The sequence below is a fragment of the Mustela putorius genome, unplaced genomic scaffold, assembly GCF_011764305.1.
Source record: "Mustela putorius furo isolate JIRA1106 unplaced genomic scaffold, ASM1176430v1.1 tig00003834_pilon_pilon_pilon, whole genome shotgun sequence".
In the NCBI taxonomy this organism is placed as follows: domain Eukaryota; kingdom Metazoa; phylum Chordata; class Mammalia; order Carnivora; family Mustelidae; genus Mustela; species Mustela putorius.
The window spans coordinates 111,716,682-111,739,240 of NW_025421987.1; the positions used below are offsets into that span (position 1 = coordinate 111,716,682).

The following is a 22,559-nucleotide window of genomic DNA, read 5'->3' on the forward strand; positions in this document are numbered from 1 at the left end:
TTCACATTCTAAGATCAAAATCAAAGTAGAAACAATGAGTAATTCATCTCAGGAATTCCCCAATGGCAGTCCCTCCACCCCACCCCACACCCCACTCCTGGTTACCAGGCAGCCTAGCAGTTCTGCAGTGAGGAGAAGAAATTGGCCTCGCTGTGATGGTTGGTCACCCTTAATTGGCTATGCCAGCCAGAAGCCCAAGAACTCTGAGCATGCTGGATTCCCTCCTCTCTCCCATCTACATCACCCCCTCGAATCTCATGGCCTCAGACACCGTCCCCGTGCAGCTTTACCATCAACAGGCCAGACCTCTCCCCCGGCCCCCAGCTATTGCGTATCCCGCTGCCCACCCGTCACCTCCCCTTAACTACCTACACGACATATTGAGCTTCACATGGCCCAAACAGCCGCTGTCCTACATCTCCCTCTACCAACTCCTGCCCTTCCCCTTCTTGGGTAAGGGTAACTGCTCTTTCAACCAGACCCAAAACTTGAAATCACCCTGGACTCTTCTTTCTCTTTCCACTGGATAACATACGTCCAGAAGCTGACTGCTCCTCCGCACCTCCACTTGGGTCCATGCCTTCACTATTTCTCGCTGCAACAGCACCTGAGTTGGTCTCCCTGCTCCTCCCTTCTGTCCCCCCACAGTGTGATCCCGACACGGCAGCCAGAGTGATCTCGTTCAAATCTAAGTCAGTTGTGTCTGTCCTCCACTCACAACACTCCAAGAGCTCCCATCTCATGCAGAGGAAAGAGGACAAGCCCAAATCCCTACAATACCCTCCGAGGCCCTCCATGACCCCCCTCACCTCAACCCCGTTACCATTCTCATCCTGTTTTCCACCACACTCTGCCCTCCCCCCTCCTCACTCCGTTCCTGCCACACAGGTTCTCTGCTGCTCCTGGAAAGGCTCAGCACATGCTCTCTGTGGGATCTTTGCCTTTGCTAGCCCCTGACCCCAATGCTCGCCCCCACATTGCTGCCTGGCCCCTCCTTCCGCGGAAGTGAACTCCTCTGTGAAATCTTCTCTCACCGCTCAGTGTCTGTTGTCAACCCCCAGTGCATGCTCCCCAGCCCCTTGCCCTGTTTTATTTTTCTCCTGAGCCCTTACCAGCACCTGGCCCACTGCATTTTTCAATTAATTATTTGTCTGTCCTGCTAGAATGTAAACTCCAGTCCGAAAGACCAATTTTGGTGTTTTATTCACTGCTGCAACTCCCAGTCCCAGAATCGTTTTGGCACATAGTAGGTGCTCATTAAAATCGGTTGGTTGGATGAAGGTTTTATAACTGAAGAACACACCACTCCTTCCCTGATTTCCCCCCTTAGTGACTGTGTATAAGAGGCCTTCGGATGCTCTTGTGGGCAGGAGGGGCTTAAGTGTAAGAGCATCTCCCCCCAGCTTCCCTCATTCTCAGAAGGAGGGAGAGTCCAGCCTAACTTCCCAGACCACTTGTGGGAGGCTGAGGGTGCAAACAGACAGCTAGCTGTTTGCATTTATGCCCCAGGTTACAGCCTTCCTGAAATCAGGAGGGAACTCTCTTGACTGCCCTTGTGGGTGGGGAAAGAAGTTTTCCTATCTGCGAGATTCAAATTGCAACTCCTGGCACATTCCTGTTTGGGTTTGGTCCTGGCGGTGACAGTGTTTATTTTGCCCCAGAGTTGTGTTCTGTGGGATTGTGCAAAGTCTGGGAACAGTGAGGGCATTAGGACCAGGAGCGAGGCGCACGCTTGGCTCCTGATGTGTCTGGCAGAGGGCTCTCAGCTGAGCTCCAAGCTATGTGTGAAAGGAAATCAGGCGCTGCCTGCGGCTTCACATCTGTTGATCTGACCTGACTTGAAGTGTCCAAAGGAGGACGACTGTCAGCTCTGCTGGACTGAGGACTCACCAGCTCCCCTCAAGACATCGCATAGCAACCTGACCATTCATGCAAGCGCAGGGGGTGGGGGCGGGGGGGGTGGGGAGAAACACGTGAGACCAAACACCTGAGCAGAATGGAATAATTTTTTTCCCCCAAGGAGATAAAGAGGGTAAAGGGGGCAAAACTATTCCATTTGAAGACCCCGTGAATGGGCTTTCAGAAGGCAATTTCAGAACTCCACTCAGAGAGGAAGGAACCAGCGTGGGACCTGGGTCCCGTGGCCTCCTGGTTGTGAGTACAAGTCAGTCCTGCACGTGCTGTTGGCAAATGCCAGATGGAAAAAAAGGAGCAGGTTAAGTGACCAACAAGAAACTTCCAGGTGGAACTAGGAGGCCAGGTTCTCCTGCAAGCCTGAAGGAACCTGGAGCTGGAGGAGGATGCGAACTTGAATATGACCTGTTGCACTTGGCAAGTTCCAGCAACATGCTCCTAAGGAAGCGATGCCGGCATGGACCGTGCAGACTGCCATTCCTGCTGCTCTTGCTGATGCTGGGGTGCGTGCTGCTGATGGTGGCCGTGCTGCTCCCTCCCCCGCATGCCCCACACCCTGCCGTCACAGCCCAGGCCACCCAGCGCAGCCCAGATGCTGGGTATCGCCTGGACTTCGGGGAATCCCAGGAATGGGTGCTGGAGGCCGAGGATGAGGGCCAAGAGTACAGCCCCCTAGAGGGCCTGCCCCCCTTTATCTCTCTGCGAGAGGATCAGCTCCTGGTGGCCGTGGCCTCACCCAGGGCCAGAAGGAACAAGACCCAGAGCAGGAGAGGTGGCAGCTACCGGCTCATCAAACAGCCAAGCAGAAGGCAGGATGAAGAGGCTCCAGAGAGGGACTGGGCCGCAGAGGAGGAAGATGGGGCAGCATCTGAAGATGAGCTGACCCCACGCAGCCTGGAGGAAGCGTTCAGTGCCCGCATCCCCCTGCAGAGGGCACTGCCTGAGGTACGGCATCCACTGTAAGTAAGGCCCTGGCTTTCCCTTCCCCAAGCTCCCGAGGCCTTATCTGCAGACTCAGAGACACCAATGTTCTCCATTCTGCCTCCACTGTCCTTAGGGCAGTAATTCCCAAGATGTGGTCCCTGGACTGGGTGGCAGAAGCATCACCTGGGGACTTGTTAGTAATGGGTGGTCTCAGACCACATCCCAGATGCAGGGAGTGAGAAACTCTGGATAGGTCCGGTGATTTAACCAGCCCTCCAGGTGTGAAAAGGAGGAGCTCTTACTGCTCTTCCCCACTCCGGTGCTAGTCCTTCTGTCTCGGGATGATCAGGTCAAACAGCTTTATCCATTCAACACAGAGTGAGCGTGGGGCATATGTTCTCCAGCCCACTTTCCACCTCTAACACTCTGCCTCCACGCATTTGGATATTATGGTTGTTGCTATTGTTTGCTTTCCTTTTGGGTCAAAATAACAATTGAAACTAACATTTCTGTGACTCCTGCCAGGTGCCTGATTTTAATCTAAGAGCTGTTCATATATTAGTCCTTACAACTCTGTCAGATGTGTGAGAGGATTACCTTCAGGCTGATTTTATAGATATGAAAACAAGCCACAGAGAAGTCAAATAACTCGCCCACAGTCACACAGCCAGCAGTTACCAAAGCAGAGACTGGAATCCAAGAAGCTCCAGTCTCCCTGGACTGCCACCTCATGCGACCCTCCTTGTTTACTAGACTCGGGTCACGGTCCCAGTCCTCAGGGGCTAGAATGTTGTGCTGCGGCAGCGGAGCCTGGCTGCACCCTTGGAGGCAAGCTGGGAAGTGTGACAACATGCAGGCTGGACCCAGGGAGATGCTGAGCTTGCCTTGTGCATCCCCTGTCCTCCCCCACCATCACCATGGCAGGTTGCAGGGGAGGGCTCTGGTCCAGCAGCCAGGGACAAGGTGGCTGGTTATCTCTGGGAAGTTCCTTGCCTAGAAGCCACTGCACTTCTAGAGCCCAGCGAGTTTCCCACCAAGCAAATACAAGTTCTGACCCTCGCTGGGTAGGCAGGTCCACGTAGAGTTGCAGTCAAGAGCGAGGCGATGTGCTCCTCTGAGCCCAGGGGTGGGCGGCGGCAGGGGGGCAGTGACTTCCTGGTAGCCTGACTGGCCAGCATCACCCTCGAGGCATGCAAATACAGGTCCACGCATGAGACAGTGGCTCCTTACTTTGCGCGTGTACTTGCCTCACTCATTTTACCCGTCCCAACCCTGCTGTTCCAGCTTCAGGTCTTCACTTAAAAAGCTCTTTTCAGGAAACTTCCAGACCCAGCCAGGCCCACCCGGCTGCGATTTTGTGCTCTCAGAAGTTTGAATTCATCACACTCACTACAACCAAAGCTAAGTGGTCCCTGACGTTTGCTCAATGCTCGGGTCCCTGCCTTGTGGACAGAAAGAAATGAGGGCTGAATGAATGAATATATAGTTTTCAAATTCTTGGCATACGTTTTTGCTTTGGCGTAATGCAAGGAGTGTCTTCATCTTGCCAATAAGAAACATTGCCTAAAACAAGAGGGTCGCTGGCTACCCACAGGTGTGTGTGTGTGTGTGTGTGTGGACTTTATGGAAATGCGCTGTGCATATGCATAGCTGTAGGTGCCTTGTATATGTGTGTTTGTGCATATGTGTGTTTTGTGTAGTAAGTACATTGCATGTCTGTTGTGTTGGACATACATACATATCCTGCATGTGTTGTGTTGTGCTGTGCACAGGTGTGAGTTGTGCAGTGTGGAGTCACACATGCACGTGTCCGTGTTCTTATGTGTGTGCATGTTGATATATGAAGGGGTATATATGGTACATTTGTGATTATGTGTGTTTTGCACATAGTGTGACATGCATTATGCAGGTATGTGTTGTGATTGGGGTTTTGTTTTGTGTGTGTGTTTGTAGCACACGCGTGAATAGACACTGTGTGGTGACTGTGTTACGTGTGCAGATGTGCTTATGTGGGTGTGTGGGTTGCATGTGTTGCACACGTGTGGGATCAACCTGTACATGTGTATGTGCGTTATGTATTAGTCATGTGGTGTGAAGTGCATGAGTATTGAGTGTGTGTGTGTGTGTGTGTGTGTGTGATGCAAGTCTGGGTGAATTTTGCAGAGTGTGTGTTGTGCACCTGTAGGTGGCGTGTATGTGGGTGTGGGGTGTACACGTGTCTGTTATGAGGTACTGCTTATTTTGCAAGTTTGCAGGTACACATGTGCACTGAATGTGTTGCATACATGTTGTAAGTGTGACAGGCGAGGTATACATGTGTGTGCAAGTGTGTTGCGTGTGCTATGCTTGGGATGTGAAGAGCATGTGCGTGTTGTTTGCGTGTGTGGTATGAGTGCGGGTACGGTTTGTGTCACGTGTGCAATGTTCACTGACGCGTGTGTGTGGGAGCCTCTTCAGTGGGCGCCTCTTCAAGCCAGCGTAACCCACTGGTCTCAGTTTGTCTGGGACTTTCCAGACTGAAAAACCCCGCAGTCCAAGGCAAACCCCCTCGCCCAGCTTGCCTTGGTTCTCCCAGGCCCGCCATCAGCTCCGTGTGGAGGTATGTGGCGCCCTCTACTGGCTCAGCTTCCCCATGCAGCCTGTGTGGCCAGGGCCTTGGCCCCCAGCCTCTCTCTCCTCTCCCCTCTGCCCCTCAGGTGCTGCTGTCTCCCCCTCCTGCCTCTCTCAGGACCCACAAGGGATTCTCTGCAAAGTGAGGCAACCAGGGGGACGGGACCCTCCGCCTCTCCCCACTACAAAACCAGGCCCAAATCCAGCTCATAAAAAAACAGCCGTGGATGAAGGTCCTACCCCGTGTGAGTCCTACACTGCTTTTCCACCAAGGAGAACTCTGGAGATCCCGTGCCTCTACCTTCGGCTGTAGTGTACCAAGCACCACCCGTCCCAGGGCTTCCTGCAAGCCTGTCCTGCTGGCCTCCATTCATGCACCAAAATCTCGAAACCAGTCCTGGCCTTTGCTCATTCCCCCTCAAAGCCACAGGCTTTATCTGAGGACCTCTAGGGTCACTGCTGAAGCTCACTTTGAAAAGCAGTATGCAAGGAAGTCAATAATAACACAAGAACAAAACAGGGGGGAAAAGTCAGTATAAAAGGTCAAAAGGCAGGCTCTGGAAAGAAAGGCCAAATTACAGTGAACATTTATCTGTGAACACACTTCCTATTGCTGGGTGTGCTGCTAAGTGGTTTTCATTCATTTAATCTTCATAAAGAACCTAAGCTAGATACTTTATCATTTCCATTTTAAGGATTTGAAAACTGAGGCACAGAAAACGAAGGGACTGAGGCCAGGTTATCTGAGCTGGTGTGTCTGGCACCGAAGCCATGTTCTTAACCACCACGTTGTACCCTCTGAGCAAGTCACTTGGGCTGGAAGCATTTCCAGTTTCTCCACCTGTGAATGAGGGAGAACTCACACGGGTCCACAGGGCGGCAGGAAGGGGGGTGTCTGTCACAGCGTTGTTGGTGGCATTGAGGACTGGGAAGCCACCTGAGCACATGATCAGAGAGTGCTGGGGGAGCTGGGTGCATCCCAGAGGCACTCCGGGGGAGAGAGAAGGCAGAGACTCGGTGCACAATACTGATGGGGGAGCGCTTCAAACATCACGCGGAACGAAGCAAATGAGACGCAGAAAAGAGATCCGTAGCGTGACATCACTGAGGGAATGTGAGCTCTGGGCACACTGACCAGTGTGTTCTTTATAAGAACAGATGAAGCTCCAGGGACTGGCCGTGCTCTGGGGAGGGCAGGGGTTTGGGGGCAGTGGGGGGACTAGAAGTGAATGAATACATGGATGAAGTGAAGAGGCCCAGACCGAAGACCAGAGCAGACTCAGTCCTTCAAAGCTGCTATCAAAGAGGGGGTTGGAAGAGGTCTTGCCCATTCAGTCTGTGTGGCAGGACAGCTTTCAAGGCTCCGCCAGGCCCAGCTCTCCTTTGATCATCCTGGCATCTGGTGTAGGGCAACTGATGGCCAGGATCAAAGAGGCTCCCGACTGAGAACGTGCTTTGGGATCTCCTGACCGAGGCAGTGGCCCTCAAAGCTGAGTCACTTGGGATCACCTGGAGGTCTTGCTGAAGTGCAGATTCCTGGCCCCCACTCCTGCAGCGCCCGACTCAGTAGGTCAAGGGTGGGGCCCAAGCATTTGGTTTCTACACGTTTCCTGCGTGATGCTCAAGCTGCTGATCTGCGGACACTCTATACCCAACAGGTTAGACAGAGCCGCGCTTCTCAAACTTTAAAGTGTATGTAACCTCACCCCCCAGGACTCTGGTTAAAATGCACAGTCTAGCGTAGTAGGCCAGGGGCTCGGCCCCAGATGCGACACTTCCATCAAGCTCCTAGCTGGGATTGGGGCTGCTGGTCCACAGACCACATGTTTGAGCAGCAAGAGGCTGTTGGGTCACCAAAGTATGTACTTATCAGATTCCCCATATGGCTTGTTAAAAATGTAGACCCCTTGCTGGAGACTCTCCACAGTTCTGAGTTGGAGTGCAGTGATCTGAATTTTTAAAAGCTGATGTTCGTTCAGGGAACCACTGATTTGGACAGTGAATGGAGAGGGAGTAGAGTTCTGGAAGCTTCCATGGAGGAGGTGGTACTGGGATTGGAAAATAGAAAGGAGAGGCAGAGAACATAGTCCCTTTCATGACCCAGAGTTCTATACTTAAATATAAATATCAGCTCAGCCCTACCTTGCTGTACGCTAACTACTTGCATAAATTTGGAACTTGCATTCCTATTTTGGCCCATGTCTCCCTGGTTTTTATCCCCACAACAGTGACTAACACATATGCCCAAAGAACAGCAGACCTGGGGCTGAATTCCGGCGCCAGCTCTTCCTGTGGGACCTGTGTGGTCACCCAACTTCTCCTTGCCGCAGTTTCCTCTAAAATGGAGCTAAAATAACACCGTCCTGTGGGCTATGCGTTAAATGAGATAAAATGTGTGTTGATTCCCCCCTTGGTATTCAAGTCCAAACAAAAGGTGTCCTTATCATATATTTTTTTAAAGATTTTATTTATTTATTTGACAGAGAGAGAGACAGCGAGAGAGGGAGCACAAGCAGGGGGAGTGGGAGAGGGAGAAGCAAGCTCCCCACTGAACAGGGAGCCCCAGGGCCTCAATTCCAGGACCCTGAGATAACGACCTGAGGCAAAGGCAGACGCCCAACAACTGAGCCACCCAGGCGCCCTCCTTATCCTATTGTTGAGTGTAGGGCCTGGGAATGAATTGAGAGATGGAGAAGACTAAGAGCAGGCAGCTGTGGACAGCATGTCACTGTCCTAGCTCTGACCAAAGAGTTACTTTCTACCCCATGGGCTACTACTAATTCTTCACCGACGTGGTGGCATAGTGGAATTACCTGGTAAGTGTTAAAAACTACTCATCCTGGGTCCTGCTCTCAGGAATTCTGAATTAGTTGGTCTGGAGAGAGGCCTGGTCCTTCCCAGGTGACTCTGATGCACAACCAGGGCCGAGGACCAGGGCTGCAAGGCCCCAGGTCCACAGCCAGTGGGGAGATCCTGGCAGGGGTATCCTGTCCTTTGTTCCTTCCCTCCTGCCCAGAGGCTGCTTTGGCAGCAGCTTTGTTGTTGAGAAGAAGGTAGTGTTGCAGTCTACCTTCCTGTCAACCATTCCTGGCAGGCAGGGAGAGCCACCTCAGGATGTTGGCTCTGATGCCCAGATGGCCAAAGAGAGAGAAGACAGTTGGCAGGCATCAGTACGTCTGAGTGAGTGAGGTGGGCACGACCCCAGGGTGGGGGCTGCGAGGCGAGAGCAGAAGGAGCAGGCTGGGGCAGTCACCTTGGGCTGGAGCTCAGCTTACCTGCCACCCCAACCTGGAAGGGAGGGAAGACAACCCAGTGTGGACAGTAGGAATGCTGGTTCTGGGCCCTGGCCAGTGGAGTCCAGAGGGCATACACATGTACCAAGCTTTCTGCCCTCAAGCCCAGGGCAGCCACGGTTAGGAGCAGTGCCTCCCCACTCTGCCCCTCAACTTCCATTCTGGATCTGTCACCCTTTAGTGGGCTTATCCTATAGACAGGCTGAAGATAACTTTCTGAGATCAAATGTGTTCATGGGAGTCCATGCAGCCAAGTCTAGCTTCGTGCTTTGGGTTAGGCTGGGGGATTAGATCAGAGGTAGTTAACTCCTCTCTTGCCTTTTTTAATGCTTAGAAAAACTGCTATTTCCCCTGCAAGTGTGGTCCTCAGGCCTGCAGCATTGAAAATGCAGAATTTCAGGCCCCACTCCTACCAGATGAAAATCTCTATTGTTAACGAGATCCCTAAGCGGATGATATTCATGTCAGAATTTCAGAAACTCTGATGAGGCCAGTGGTTCACAGCCTTGCCGGTGCATTAGAATCAACAGGAGAGTTTCACAGCTCATCGCGCCCAGGCCCCACCCCAGACCAGCCAGTGAAATACCACTTGCTGGGACTCTCCTAACTGATACTAGTGTGCAACTGCCCTTTGGGGTGCGCGGGAGCAGAGACCCTGGTGTTGGTGCTGGTGGTGGGCTCACAGCAGTCTGCACAGGGCGTGAGGAGCTGGGACTGCCCAGGGAGGAGGGCCGGGTGTGCAGGAGGAGGACAGGCAAGAGGCTCACAAGCCAGAGCCCCTCCGGAGCTGGGCCTTCCTGATGTCCTCCAGCAGCTGGTGTCCCCAGAGTGTGCTGGTTGTCTTCCTGGCTACTCGCCTTCTAATGTCTCACTGCTAACAACCACTGTCCTGTGCTCAGGCTCCGGTCCAGAGGCCAGCAACATCAGAACCACCTGAAGGGCAGACTTGGGGAATCCAAATCTGCATTTAGGGATGAAGATGGGGACAGGGAAGGGGACAACAGGGGGGCGTTGACATCTGAGAGGCTCTGAGCAACCTCTCGGCTTCTGCTGCCTGTCTTTGGCTAACTGCCTGTTCTATGACCTGCTACCAACTGCTGACCCTCTTTGTATGTCTGAATATCAAACTCCTTGAGATAGAGGGCCTGGAAAGTTCTCTTGGCCATGACTTGGGGAAGGCTATGCCTATTAGGGGGGACAATTGCTCCAGGATGCCTTATGGGCCCTGGTCAGTGTCAGTGCCCATCTTTAGTCCAGGTTTAGGGAGCAGAATCAGAGTAGTGTCAAGGATGCCTGGAGCCCCTCAGGAGGAGGCTGTGAGGCTTCTGCGGGCCGCATGAAGAGAAGGGAACTATGTGCTTCTTGTGTGACTTCTCTCCAACTCTGGGGAATGATGGGTACGCGGCCTCAGGCTCAGCTCTAGGGTCCAGTCTGTCCCATATACCTCTCTCATTTGTAGGAAATCATCCATCCCTCAAAGGATCACTCCCAGGCTGTGTCCCAGCCCTTCTGTCTCCAGGCCTGGCCTGGAAATTGGTATTCCCAAGATAAACCTCCCCAATTACAGACAAAACGGACTGAGCACTGGGATTTTCGCAGAACGTGGGACACTGACTCAGTGGCCTTACCCGCCTGTTTCTATAGATCACCAGTCTACATACTCCTTGCAAGCAAGAGCAGTGCCCACACCTTCATTTGCTGAGCAAATATTTATTCAGCGACTATGAAAGGTGAGAAGGTGAGCAAGAGCCAGCCTTAAACCCAAGGGGCGTGGGGAGCCCTGAGGAATGCAGATAAGGCCCCAGATTGTTGCATCGGTGGGCTCCAGGCAGTGAGACGGAAACTCATCTGAGTGGGGGACCTCTGCCGATTTGGTGGAAGCTGGAGGTCAGTAACCCCCAAACAAAAAACCCAGCAGAATCCTTTCTACGCTGGCCAGGCACATTAAGGGTGGGGGTGGTGTTGGTGGCCTAGCCAGGCCATCTGGCGCAAAGCTGTGACTCATCCTTCTCAGAATCATCGTCCAAATGCATTTTCTGAGGTCACAGGGGATCCTGGAGCTGCACGCGGCGAGGGCGTGCATCTGTGTGTAAACACAGACCTTGGGCTCCTCTGATCTCAGAGAGTGAAGATATGAAGTTAACATTTATTTAGCAACCCTCTTGGGCCTGGAGGAGTCCTCTGATCCCAGCCGCACCCTTGGGCTATAGGAACGCTTCAGCCTCCCTCTGTTGGCTAATTAGGGGATGTAAATAGAGCCAGGAGTCAAAGCCAAGTTGATCTGATGCCGAAGCCCTGGGTCTTTCCTTCCCTGCTGCTGCCGCTCAGGAAGATGGACAAACGAGAGCAGGGTGAGGCTGTGGACGTGTACTCACTGAGAGAGCGAAATATCCACCAGCTCTGTGGTTGAAGGACAAGGAAAGTAACTGCATTAGGAAAGAAGGAGAACAAGCATTTCTTCAGGGACCCTCTTCGCAGCCACCTGTCCCATTTGGGGACCACTTTGCAATGCTCAAAACCAGTTTCCAGACACCACCTCACCGATCCCCCAACCCCACGAAGCCATGGCAGGGGTACAGCAGGAAGAACATGCACCCCCATTTGACAGAAAAAATCAGAAACATGCAGAGGGGGAGTGACTTGCCTGGGGCCCTTTTGCTTACTTGTTTTCTTACCTACCTACTTTATTCCCTCAGACAATTTAAAAATACATCATAAAATAGAAAGTTGCTATTAATATAATGTTAATCAAGATAAGGGGAAATCAATTTGGAATACCTCCCCTTCAGCTCTTGGTATGCCCAAGCTCCTTTTCACCCGCAGGCCTTGGGAGAGGCTGTGACATCTGCCAGGAACCCTGTTCCCTACCCAGACCCCTTCCTTCAATGGTATCCTGGCCACCATTCTGGTCCTGGCTTCCATACCACTGCCCAGCTTGCTGGCTCCCTGAGGGTCTCCTTGGAGGACTTGGTGTGGCTGTTAAGTAATTATTTGGTTATCAGCTTCACAGGATATAAACTCCATGACCTCAGAGACTGTCTTAGTTTGGGTTCCTCCAAAGCAGAGCCTGAGACAAGGATTCATTTTGCGCTCGATGCCAGGGAGCCCTGGTAAGGGACTGGGAATGTGGAGCAGAAAATAGACCGATGAAAGGTGTGTTCTCAAGTGTGTGCCTCAGTGGGCAACTGGGGCTCAGCCTGCTGGGGAATTTGGGAGGGGCTGTGGAACAGTCTATCCATGTTTGACCTCCTTAGGGTCAGGGAACTAATACGTCAGCTCCTTTTAGTCACAGGCTGAGGGCAGCTCTCAGGGGAGGGCAGCTCTTCAGATCAGCATGGGGAGAGCATCTCTAGCAGGCAGAGAAAGCCCTCAGGCAGTTGGAAAGCATGGTGTGGTGTACTTTAAGGATATAGCTGAAGGGGCTATAGGTAGGGCACCACAGATTCTGCTTTAAGGATCTTAACTGTTTAATTCATCTTTCAGCCCTCTCAGACTTCAGGTTGTCAGGAAATATCTGTTAAATGACTGGATGGAAAGAGGGAATGTCAGGATCAAAGAGAAAATTAGGACGAAGGTAGGCAATCCATAGAACCCTCTCAATGACCTTACTGTGAGCTTCCTGGCGGCCAGACTGAAAAAGGAAACACCATAGATATCATGATCCTTATTGCTCATGAGGAGACAACTTCGGAAAGGAGTTCAGGCAGCCCTTCACACTATCCTGTAGAGTGGTTGTTTAGAGATCGTTATATTTTACAAAGATAAGCATAAATACAGTACACATGTAAAGTACATTTTTTCAAATATAGCTATAAAAGGGCCACTGTCTCTTCCATTCTCACAACAGTCCCAGGGGTAAATATTATTCAGTCTTCAGATGACGAAACTAAGGCTTGTAAATATTGAGTATATTACCCAAAGAGTTAGGAAACAGGGTGAAGATTGAAATCTCAGTTTGATTCTGAAGTCTAAGCTCTTTAACCTTTTCTTAAGGACACACATGCATGATCGCAAGCACATGCATGATCGCAAGCACATACAAGTGCGCCCGCGCGTGCACACACACACACACACACACACACTCTTGTGCTTTTTCTGTGCTCGAATTCTATGGACTCGGAGTGAGAAAAGACCTGTCCTTTCGCAAGGCATGGCTGTGTTCTGCCCTCAGGTGACAGACTTCAGTCCTTATAAAACTGCAGCCACGAGAATGCCATATGCAGGCCTCCCGGTCCCCATGCATCTCTCCTGAGTTGGAAAACAGACAGCCCCCGAGCCACTGCCCTAGTAATGTTTTTGGTTTCATTTGTACCCATTGAATATACTGAGGCATGATTTCTTCTCACAGCCACTGGAGGCCCCAATCCTAGACACTTGGATTTTCCTACTCTCCCAACCTCAAAGGAATTAGGACACAAAGGAAATTTTGAACCTGTTTGTGAGCAGGTCTAGCGCAATCCTGAGTGCAGAGTGGAAATTCTCGAAGTCGGGTGAGGTTGGGGAGCAAAGTGCCACGAGGGCTTGAGGAGGGAGGAGGGTGAGAGCGGAGAGGGGCACTAGGGGTGGAATCCCTCCGCAGAGCTTCAGAGCCCTGGGACCTCTGTTATCTCCCCCAAACCTTGCAGGGCGGGTTGGGGTTCCACTTTGGACATGTTATGTGAGCAGCCCTGAAAGCAGCCTGGAAAAGTGCACATAAAATTCATGATTTCATTCGTCTTAGGGACTCTTCTAAGGACAGTCATCCATTTAGGGACTTCTGAAGTCTGTAGGAATTTCTCTTAAAAACTAGTGTGAGATGTGAAAATTGGCAAAGTTCGAATAAAGCCTGTACTTGAGCTGATAGTACTTGAACTGAGTTAGAGTCCCGATTCTGCTCGTGGGGGATGGTTATGCAATCTATCATCCCTGGGCAAAGCTGCCTGAAGATAACACAGGAACTCTCTGGACTATTTTCACAACTTCTTGCAAGTCTTAAACTATTTCAAAATAAAAGTTCTAAATTGTAAAAAAAAAAAAAAAATCCTAGAAAGAGTGTCACTTTCCCTAAAGATTCTAGGATATAGTTTCTCTGATGGTGACAATTCTCATGCAGAACAAACTTCCCATTTTCCTTTGGCTACTGGGAAGCTCAAACTTAAAATTCATTCTGGAAACTCCAAGGCCCTTATGGTCTATATGTTTATGCTCTTTCTCTAGATGTTGAATTTCTGTTCTTTCTTTTTCAAGATTTATTTATTCATTTGAGAGAGAGAGAGACAGGGCATTGGCATGGGGAGGGGCAGTGGGAGAGGGAGAGAATCTCAAGCAGACTCCTCATTGAGCTCAGAGCCACATGCAGGGCTCAAACTCACCACCCTGAGATCATGACCTAAGCCGAAATCAAGAGTCAGCCGCTTAATTGACTGAGCCACCCAGGTACCTCTTGACTTTCTATTCTTACTTATATTCCCATCCTCCTGACTTTTCATCCTTACTTTTTTTTTTTTTTAAGATTTTATTTATTTGACACAGACAGAGAGATAGTGAGAGAGAGAGCACAAGCAGGGGAAACGGTAGGCAGGCAGACAGAAGGGAGAGGAAGGCTCTCTGCTGAGCAAGGAGCCCCATGTGGGACTGGATCCCAGAGCTTGGGATCATGACCTGAGCAGAAGGCAGAGGCTTAACTAACTGAGCCACTTGGTGCCCCCATCTTAACTTTTATATTACCATTATTTTATCGTGCATAGTGTTGGAAATGACTTCAAATCCTTTATGGAAAGAAATAGTGCATTAATATATTAACTGATAAAATAATTGACAGCTGATTTGTGAGATGTTCATATGTTTTGTTTTGTTTTTGTTTTTTGTTTTTTTTTAATCTAGGATTTCTATTTTACTGTTACCTTAAAGCACTTACCTTGTATTCCCCTTCTACCCCCTGATGTAGGATTTTTACCTGGAGTCACACAGGTGTCCTGCACATTGAGAGGCTCAGCCTTGGTTAGGATTGTATGGACAGTGCCTTTCCCTCCAGCTGGGCCAGCCTTAGTCTGGCGGTCTGTCTGCAGACAGTTCTACCATCACAATTGCCTTTAGGTATTGGAGTTTGAGATCCTTGAGCCAACCCCTCCTCAAATGCAAATCAGGAGGGACATTCAGAAGCTACCTAGAAAAAAAATAGTGCCTTTTGTGAACAATTGTGAGCCGCACACTGCTCCAAGCATCCCGTTGTTATTATAAAGCCTTCCACTGTGGTCTCACTCAGAACTCTCCCCAGATGCAATGCAAATACAGAGTTTCTTACTCATCTGCAAAGGAAAGAGGGAACAGGGCAGGCTCCTTGCAAAGGCGGTACCTCCCACTCCTACCTCTCCAGCTGCAAACCCCCAGAGGGGAAAGGGCCCAGGAGCTCAAAACTCTGCTACTTACCAGTACTGGGAGTTTTGATAAGTCTTGACCACTTTCTGACCCTGTTTCCTTATCCACAAAATGAAGGTAAGACCCAAACCAAAGACTTATTTCAGTGTAAACAAGCAGTAATATGTGTAGAGGACCTAGCACAGTATCTGGCATATCGTTGGCACTCACAAATGTTCCCTCCTTGCCCTTCTTCAAGAAAACTAATAATGCTTAACATTTATGATGTGCAGGTGCTGTGCTAGATTATACAGATACAAAAATAAAGAAAACTGTGTTTCTGCCCTTAAACAAAGGACAAGGCGTGCTCACAGGACACTCACTATGTACCTCATCCTCTTTAGGCTCTATGAGGTTGGTGATGTCATTCATTCCCATTTTATAGGTTAGAACAGTCGTTTGCAGGGAAGAGTGCCAGTACCTCTCAACTGCTATGAGAAGGCATGGATTAAACATTGCTCCTGGGATTTGAGGATTGGGGACAGCAGACAGCGTTACTGTGAGGGCGTGATGGGTTCTCTTTCCATGGAAATTTCAAGCAAGAGAGCTACTGAGTTTGGGGGCAGGGGAGCTATCTGATTAAAGCAGCCCCAGCCAGGGCCGAGGGAATGTGTTAGAGGAGGTCCAGTGCTCTTTTTGGTCTTCTCTTCCCATGGCTCCCTGCTTCTCTTCCCTACAGGTGTCTGCAGCAGCACTACGGAGACAGCCTGCCCACTGCCAGCGTCATCCTCTGTTTCCACGACGAGGCCTGGTCCACCCTCCTGAGGACCGTGCAGAGCATCCTTGACACAGTGCCCAGGGCCTTTCTGAAGGAGATCATCTTGGTGGACGACCTCAGTCAGCAAGGTGGCTATTGGCTCCTCCTGGCTCCTTGGGTGGGCTGAGACCTTGGGAGGGGCGGGAGGGAATTTCACGCAAAGATTAGGGTTTAGAGCCTGTAGAGTCAAGGTTCCCAGTAGCGTGTCTCCAGGTGATGATCAGGTGCAGGTAACTCATTAGTGAAAAGCCCCTGGGGCACCCAGTAAGGCAGTTGTGGGGAGAAGACAGAGAAGACAAAGTGGACAAGCAAGACAAGGAGATTCCGGCGAGGATCTCAGGAGGGGCACTCCAGCCTGATTCCAGCGGGATCCCTCCCAGTCCCAGTCTCCCCACAGTCCAATATGCTTCTTGCCCAGACACTCAGGAATCACAGCCGGGTGGCCATTCCTAAGGTCTCACTGCCTCCTAGACACTGGGTGAAGCACTTGACATGTATGAGTCCCCAAATCATTCTCGTTTAGCCCGATCCATTCATTTTCCAGCCAAGGAAACTGAGGCCTGGAGAAGAGAATTGACCAGGACTGAGTCATGCCAAGGGCAGCAGAGTCAGGCCCAGAGCCCAGACTTATAGAATCTGCTCAAATGTTTCCACTGATGGGAAACTCACTCCTAGGGACCAGTCCATTGAATGGCTGAATCACTCAGAGAAGATGGAGCCAGAAGAAGGTTCTAGGTCAGTGCTTCTCAAGCTTGAATGTACCTCAGAATCACCTGGCAGGCTTGTTAAAACACTGATTGCTAGGATCTCCCCAGAGTTTCTGGATCTGGTACTGGACGCGCCAATTTGCATTTCTTTTTCTTTTTTAAGATTTTATTTATTTGACAGAGAGGGAGAGATCATAAGTAGTCAGAGAAGCAGGCAGAGAGAGAGGGGGAAGCAGACTCCCTGTCGAGCAGAGAGCCCGATGCAGGGCTCGATCCCAGAACCCTGAAATCATGACCTGAGCCCAAGGCAAAGGCTTAACCCACTGAGCCACCCAGGTGTCCCCGAATTTGCATTTCTAACAAGGTCTCTGGTGACATGCATGATGCCGGTCTGTAAATGACACTTTGAGAACTACTGCTCTTCTCAGGCTTTGTTTCTGGCTCAACCAAATTTCCTGTGGAGGTCCCCCTTGGCTCTCCCAGGTAAAATGAACACTTGCTGAGGTCCAAAAAACACCTTTCTGAGGGGAATGATAGAAGACAAGCTTGAGTAGCCACAGGCCTCTGTTAGGTCTTCTGTAGCTCCTCATGTGGGGAATTTTCCCAGCTCAGGCATGGCAGTGAATTGGACGAGCCAGAGGTTCTGGAAGAGGTTACTAGGGTACATTCGGCTGCATATTAGGCAGGACCACTGAGCGATTCCTGGGCTGGGCTCAGCTGGCTGGTGGAAGTACCCATAGTGTCTGAACTCTTGGCTGTGCCAGAGTCCTCCCAAGAGCACATCTGTGCTTCCTCCCCCATCAGCTGATGAACTGTGTTATGTCAGTGTCCTTTGGTAGCTTCCCTTCTCCTTGTGTGCGTAGAAGCAGAGGAGCTGGGCCCCAGGGCAGTTGGGTCCTCCAATGTCCTTGGCATCTTCTTCTTGTTTTATTTTATTTTTTATTTTTATTATTTTATTTTAATTTAATTATTTTAAATCATCTCACCTTTAAAAAAAAAAGATTTCATTTATTTATTTGAGTGAGACAGACAATGAAAACAAGAGCAGGGAGGAGGGGTAGAGGGAGAGGAAGAAGCAGACTCCCTACTGAATAGGGATCCTGAAACGGGGTTCAACCCCAGGACCCTGAGATCACGACCCAAGCAGAGGCTTAACTGACTGAGCCACCCAGGCGCCCCACCCTCTGCATCTTCTTCCTTCCAGTAAGCCCTACTTGGGAGGGTGGCTTTTGGTCTCATAATCCAATGAGGTTGCTCTACTTCTCAGTATCTCATCACATTCCAAACAGGAAAGGAAGAAATGCAGATAGACAGAGGTCAAGCAAGTTTGTCCTTTAGAAAAAAATCAGGAAAAAAATAGTTTTTCCAGAATCTTCTCACCTAGTGTATGTATTTCCACCAGAGTTAGAGTATAAGGCTATTAGCAACAGCAAGAGAGTCTTGGTAGGTTAGTGCTTTTAGCTGCTCTGAACAAAATCAAGTTTCTGCTAGTACGGTAGAAGGGGAGAATGAATGTTGGACAAGACAACTAGCAGTTCTCAGTACACTGGGGTCACCAAGGGGTGGCTCTAATATAGTCAAATTCAGAAATTTTAATAGTTTTGCTAACAGAGCTCCTTCTCTAGGGAATGGACTTGGGACTAACAAACTTACCAGAAAAATAATTATAAAGTAATAAATTGGCATAATATTTTGCCACCAAGAAAGCCAACAACCATTGACTGGGAATCCTTATGTCCACTGCTCAGGACAGTTTCCTTTATAGAAAAGTCTCCCTGAGGAGCTAGCTGCATGCTACTCAGAAGACAACTCTCCAGGGAGTCTGGTGGTGTCTTCAGGAAAGGCTGCCTGAGCTTTCCCCAGCTCCCTGGAGACACAGCTAACAAAGTAGCAAGTCTGTGTGCATTCCCTTCAAGACTGCCTCTGGGCTGGAGAACCAGGGAAACTCTTGCTGGTTGGTACAGTTCTGTTCAACACACATATACTGAATGCTTACCATGGGCCAGCTCTAAGCTAGGGATCAGAACCCTGGAAATGCAGAAGGTATAATCCTTGCCCTTGAGATCTTAGTTCAGTGGACTAGGGGTGCCCCATTTCCAAGACTTCATGAAGGACACTACTTCTCCATGAATGCATTATTTCTACTTTCTCCACTGGCTTTCTCATCTTGATGTATGTATGCATGTATGTGGGTGCACACACACAGTTTTTCTTATCTTAAACACAAAACCTAATAAGCCTCTCTCTTCCTTTATCTCCTCCAGAATCATGGTTCCTAAAAGAATGTCTAGACTCTTGGTCTTGGTTTCTCATGTCCCACTTCCTCGTCGACCCACTGCATTGTCCATCCACCCCTACCACTATAATGAAGCCACTTTGGCCAGCACCCCTGATGATCTACTGGTGGCCGTATTTAATGGGCCTCTGTCTTTGACCTCCTTAACCACTGTCTTAGGTCAGATTTCTTAGAAGTGGAGCCTGAGATGGGATTCATGGGTTTGTGAATTTTAGGGGATGTAATCTCAGGGGAAGCCTGTAGGAGGGTAGGGGAAGCAGGAGACGCAGAGGAAGGAGCTGAGCCAAGATGAGGTTTCAGATGAAGTCCAGCCATAGCCTGAACCCGTGGAGAGCTCTGCAGTGCCACCTGCATCTCAGAGTCTGTCTTACCTCAAGGCAAGGGAGTGGGCTTTGGTAGCCCTGCACTGGTTGGTCATTGACCCTTGGCTTCTGGGACCAGGGGTAGCATTCTGCAGGACTCACTGGCACTCGCTGGAGAGGCAGTTTGATACCCAAAGGCGTGTCTCCAGAGAAGGGTGCAGACTAGTTAGCAGCAGACCTATAGTTGCTGACTATGTGCAAACCAAACCTAAAAAGGGACCCCAGGCCATCTGAGTCAGGCACCAACAGTATCTGCATAACCTCCCTGTTGCATGCATTTAGAGAAGGTTAGCCATTTCTCCCCTCTCCTGGTTTTATGACACCGTCTCTCCTGGCTTTTACTGGAGAGAGTACTGATCCACCGCAAACTAACGAAACAACTCATATCTTAGCAACAACCACAGTGTCATGTATCTGAGTCTTGAGACCCTGGTACTCACCACAGCTCCTGAGAGAGAGAGACTGGCTGACAATGATCCTAGAGACAAGTCATCATGATCTCAATGGCTGCGGCATCTGTGACCCCACTGACCACAACTCTGTTGATTCCAGGACAACTCAAATCTTCTCTCAGCGAGTATGTGGCCAGGCTGGAGGGGGTGAAGTTGCTCAGAAGCAACAGGAGGCTGGGGGCCATTGGGGCCCGGATGCTGGGGGCCACCAGGGCCACCGGGGATGTTCTGGTCTTCATGGATTCCCACTGTGAGTGCCACCCAGGCTGGCTGGAGCCCCTTCTCAGCAGAATAGCTGGTGACAGGTAACTTTGCCCCCAGGTTCTGGAGGGTGGAGGTGGGGCTGGGAGAAATAGTCTATAGTCTCCGCCACTCACAGAACATCTAGCCACCATTGAACAAGTCCCCAAGGCTCCCCCATGCCAAAGCAATATGTTTCTTTGTTGTTGTTTTTTTTTCAGATGTTTGAAGCCGAACCTTTTTGAAAGCATGGGAGGTATATTGGAAGTTAGATGTCCTCCAGCCCATCTGTCTTGTTTTCTAAAGACCAAAACGGGCCTGGAGAAGCAACTTCTCTTAAATGGCAAACACTCCTGAATAGGGTAACATCTTACCATGGTGATCACTCCCTTCGTTGAAAAGCGAGGAATTTTAATCAAGATTATCGGATAAACTGGGAAAAATCTTTCTATTTTGCTCATAGGTACTTACCCCTAAACAGAATGTGTTAGATTCTGTGATTGCTAAACTTCCATCAAAAACCACCGTTGGTTTTTGGGATGAGGGGTCTCCAAAGTTCTAACCAAGGCCTCAAGAATGTGAAGTCATTACATACCCCTTAGCCCCACATTTAAAAAGTTTTCTTTGACCATTTCTCTGTTCTTCCCCCATCATGCTGTCATTCACTCCCCACTTCCCTGTTCTCCTCATACAATTCTTAAATGTGTCCTATTTTCCTCAATCTGAATATCTCAGTAAGGAAAGCAAAACCTGGTGGCTAGCCCACCTTGGGCTCCCCCATCCAGGCATACCCCTGGGGGTTTGCAGAGGCCTATCACACAGTGGGAGTTCAACAAACGATTGTTTCTGATGATGGCCAGCCAGATAGGGCTGATGCCAGAACCAAGCCTTATGACTTCTATTCTTGCACTCCTCCCCATGGTAAAGATTCACTCTCTCCTTTGAAGTTGGGGTTGACAACATCAGAGAAAAGCCCTTTCTGGATGAGGAGGTAGAGGAATTAGCATACTCCTCTTGATGAGGGAGGTTTCAAACAATATGATGTCAATTGCTAATAGTCCAACAATTCCTTTTTAATAAAGAACAATCACAGTTTAAGTGAAATCAGGAAGGATTAGTTTTGACCAGCATTGTGATACAGATTATCACCCACTCCTGTCTCTTAGCTCAGAAGAAAAGGAGACGTATATAAATCCAGCACCAGGACGAGGACAACAAACACACAAACCGGACAAACGCTGCCATCTTGGATTCTGCCCTCAAAATCACAATAACCGTGTATCATTGCTATAGGAACTGAAGTTGGTCCAGCCAATTCCCCATCTAATTCTCATCCCCGTGGCACTGAAAGATGGCTTTCAGAGGGACCTGTAAGGTCATCTAGACCTATCTCATGATTTCACTGCTGAAAAGAACTGAGTACCAGGGAGTTACGGTAAAGGAGACCCCTCAGGGTCACACAGTCACTCAAGAGCTAGGCTGTTGGCTATGCTTCTTTTATGCAGACATTTAGGAATCCAAGACTTAATATATAGCCTTATGTATGTATAACCCGAATAGACCTTTTTCATACAATTCTCTACTGATGCCCCCATGAGATGCCTGAGGCAGGTACTTCTGTTTCTGTTTCACAGAGAGGGATAGTGGGGTTTCAAGGGGTGAAGTGATCTGCGAGGGCATGCGGAGACTTTGCCACTGAGTCAGGTGTTCTAACTCTGAGTCTATTGCTCTTTTTGTTATCTGAGTTATTTTAAGAATTGGAGAAGTTGATCAGGGAGTGACATTTACTCATTCCCTCCCTCCACCCTCGTTGTGAGACATGTGTTAAAACATTGATTAGAATGAGCCCCTCATGTCTGCTTCTCACATTGGTGCCATTTTCACAGATCTGGAGATTTCTCACTCTAGGCTGAGAGAGGAAGACTTGGCAATCCCTCAGTGTCCTCAGCTATAAATAAAATGGGGCTCCCTGAGAAACCTTCCACAGTTAAGAGGTGGGTCCATGAAATTTTCATTTCCTGGGCTCTTTCCTTCCCCTCTTTATCCAACTTCTCCCCTCCCCATCTCCTTCCCTCTTATTCTCCTTCCCTCTCTCCCTGCCTCTCTGCCCCCCAACATGCATGCACGCACACATGGCATCTGGTCTTAGACCCCATTTTGGCTTGGCTTCCTTTTCACGTCCCCTCTCTTCTATAGTTCAGCCATCTTTTTGTCATCCCACATCTCTTTCACAACTTCCTGTGTAGCCTGTTCTCTTTGGGACCTAGTGTTCGGCTTGCAGGCCTTCATAGGTGAGGGCCTGAAAGAAAAGCTAGCTCTCATGGGTTCTCATCTCTCTCTACACCCAGTGAAGCTCTGAAATCCATGGCCTGGGAGAGTGACCCTTTCAAGGTCTTCTTTGCTTCTACAGCAGTTTTGCTCAAGTGTTTCCTCTGCCTTCCCATGGTAGCTCACCTCATGGGGAGCAAAGTTGTAGAAGCCATTGGGCACACTTCAAACAGCTGCTGCTCTTAAAGAGAGGAAAGGGGCCCCAACTGGCTCTGAGGCTCATGGCAAGAAACATTCTGTCCCCAGGTGATGACCCATTGTGCAGAAGGCAAGAAATGGT

The 22,559-nt window shown here is 49.8% G+C and overlaps 1 protein-coding gene across 2 annotated transcripts in view; it reads left to right on the forward strand.

Annotated features, from left to right (window-relative positions):
• Window positions 1–1,629: 1,629 nt before the first annotated feature.
• Window positions 1,630–22,559, forward strand: part of GALNT15 (polypeptide N-acetylgalactosaminyltransferase 15) — a 42,509-nt gene continuing 21,579 nt past the window's right edge. For both annotated transcript variants that reach the window (XM_004773541.2, XM_004773542.2), the window contains exons 1-3: window positions 1,630–2,873; window positions 15,817–15,983; window positions 19,812–20,016. In XM_004773541.2, coding sequence (XP_004773598.1) covers window positions 2,347–2,873; window positions 15,817–15,983; window positions 19,812–20,016 — 899 coding nt within the window. In that variant the 5' untranslated portion in view covers window positions 1,630–2,346. The remainder of the gene's footprint in view (window positions 2,874–15,816; window positions 15,984–19,811; window positions 20,017–22,559) is intronic.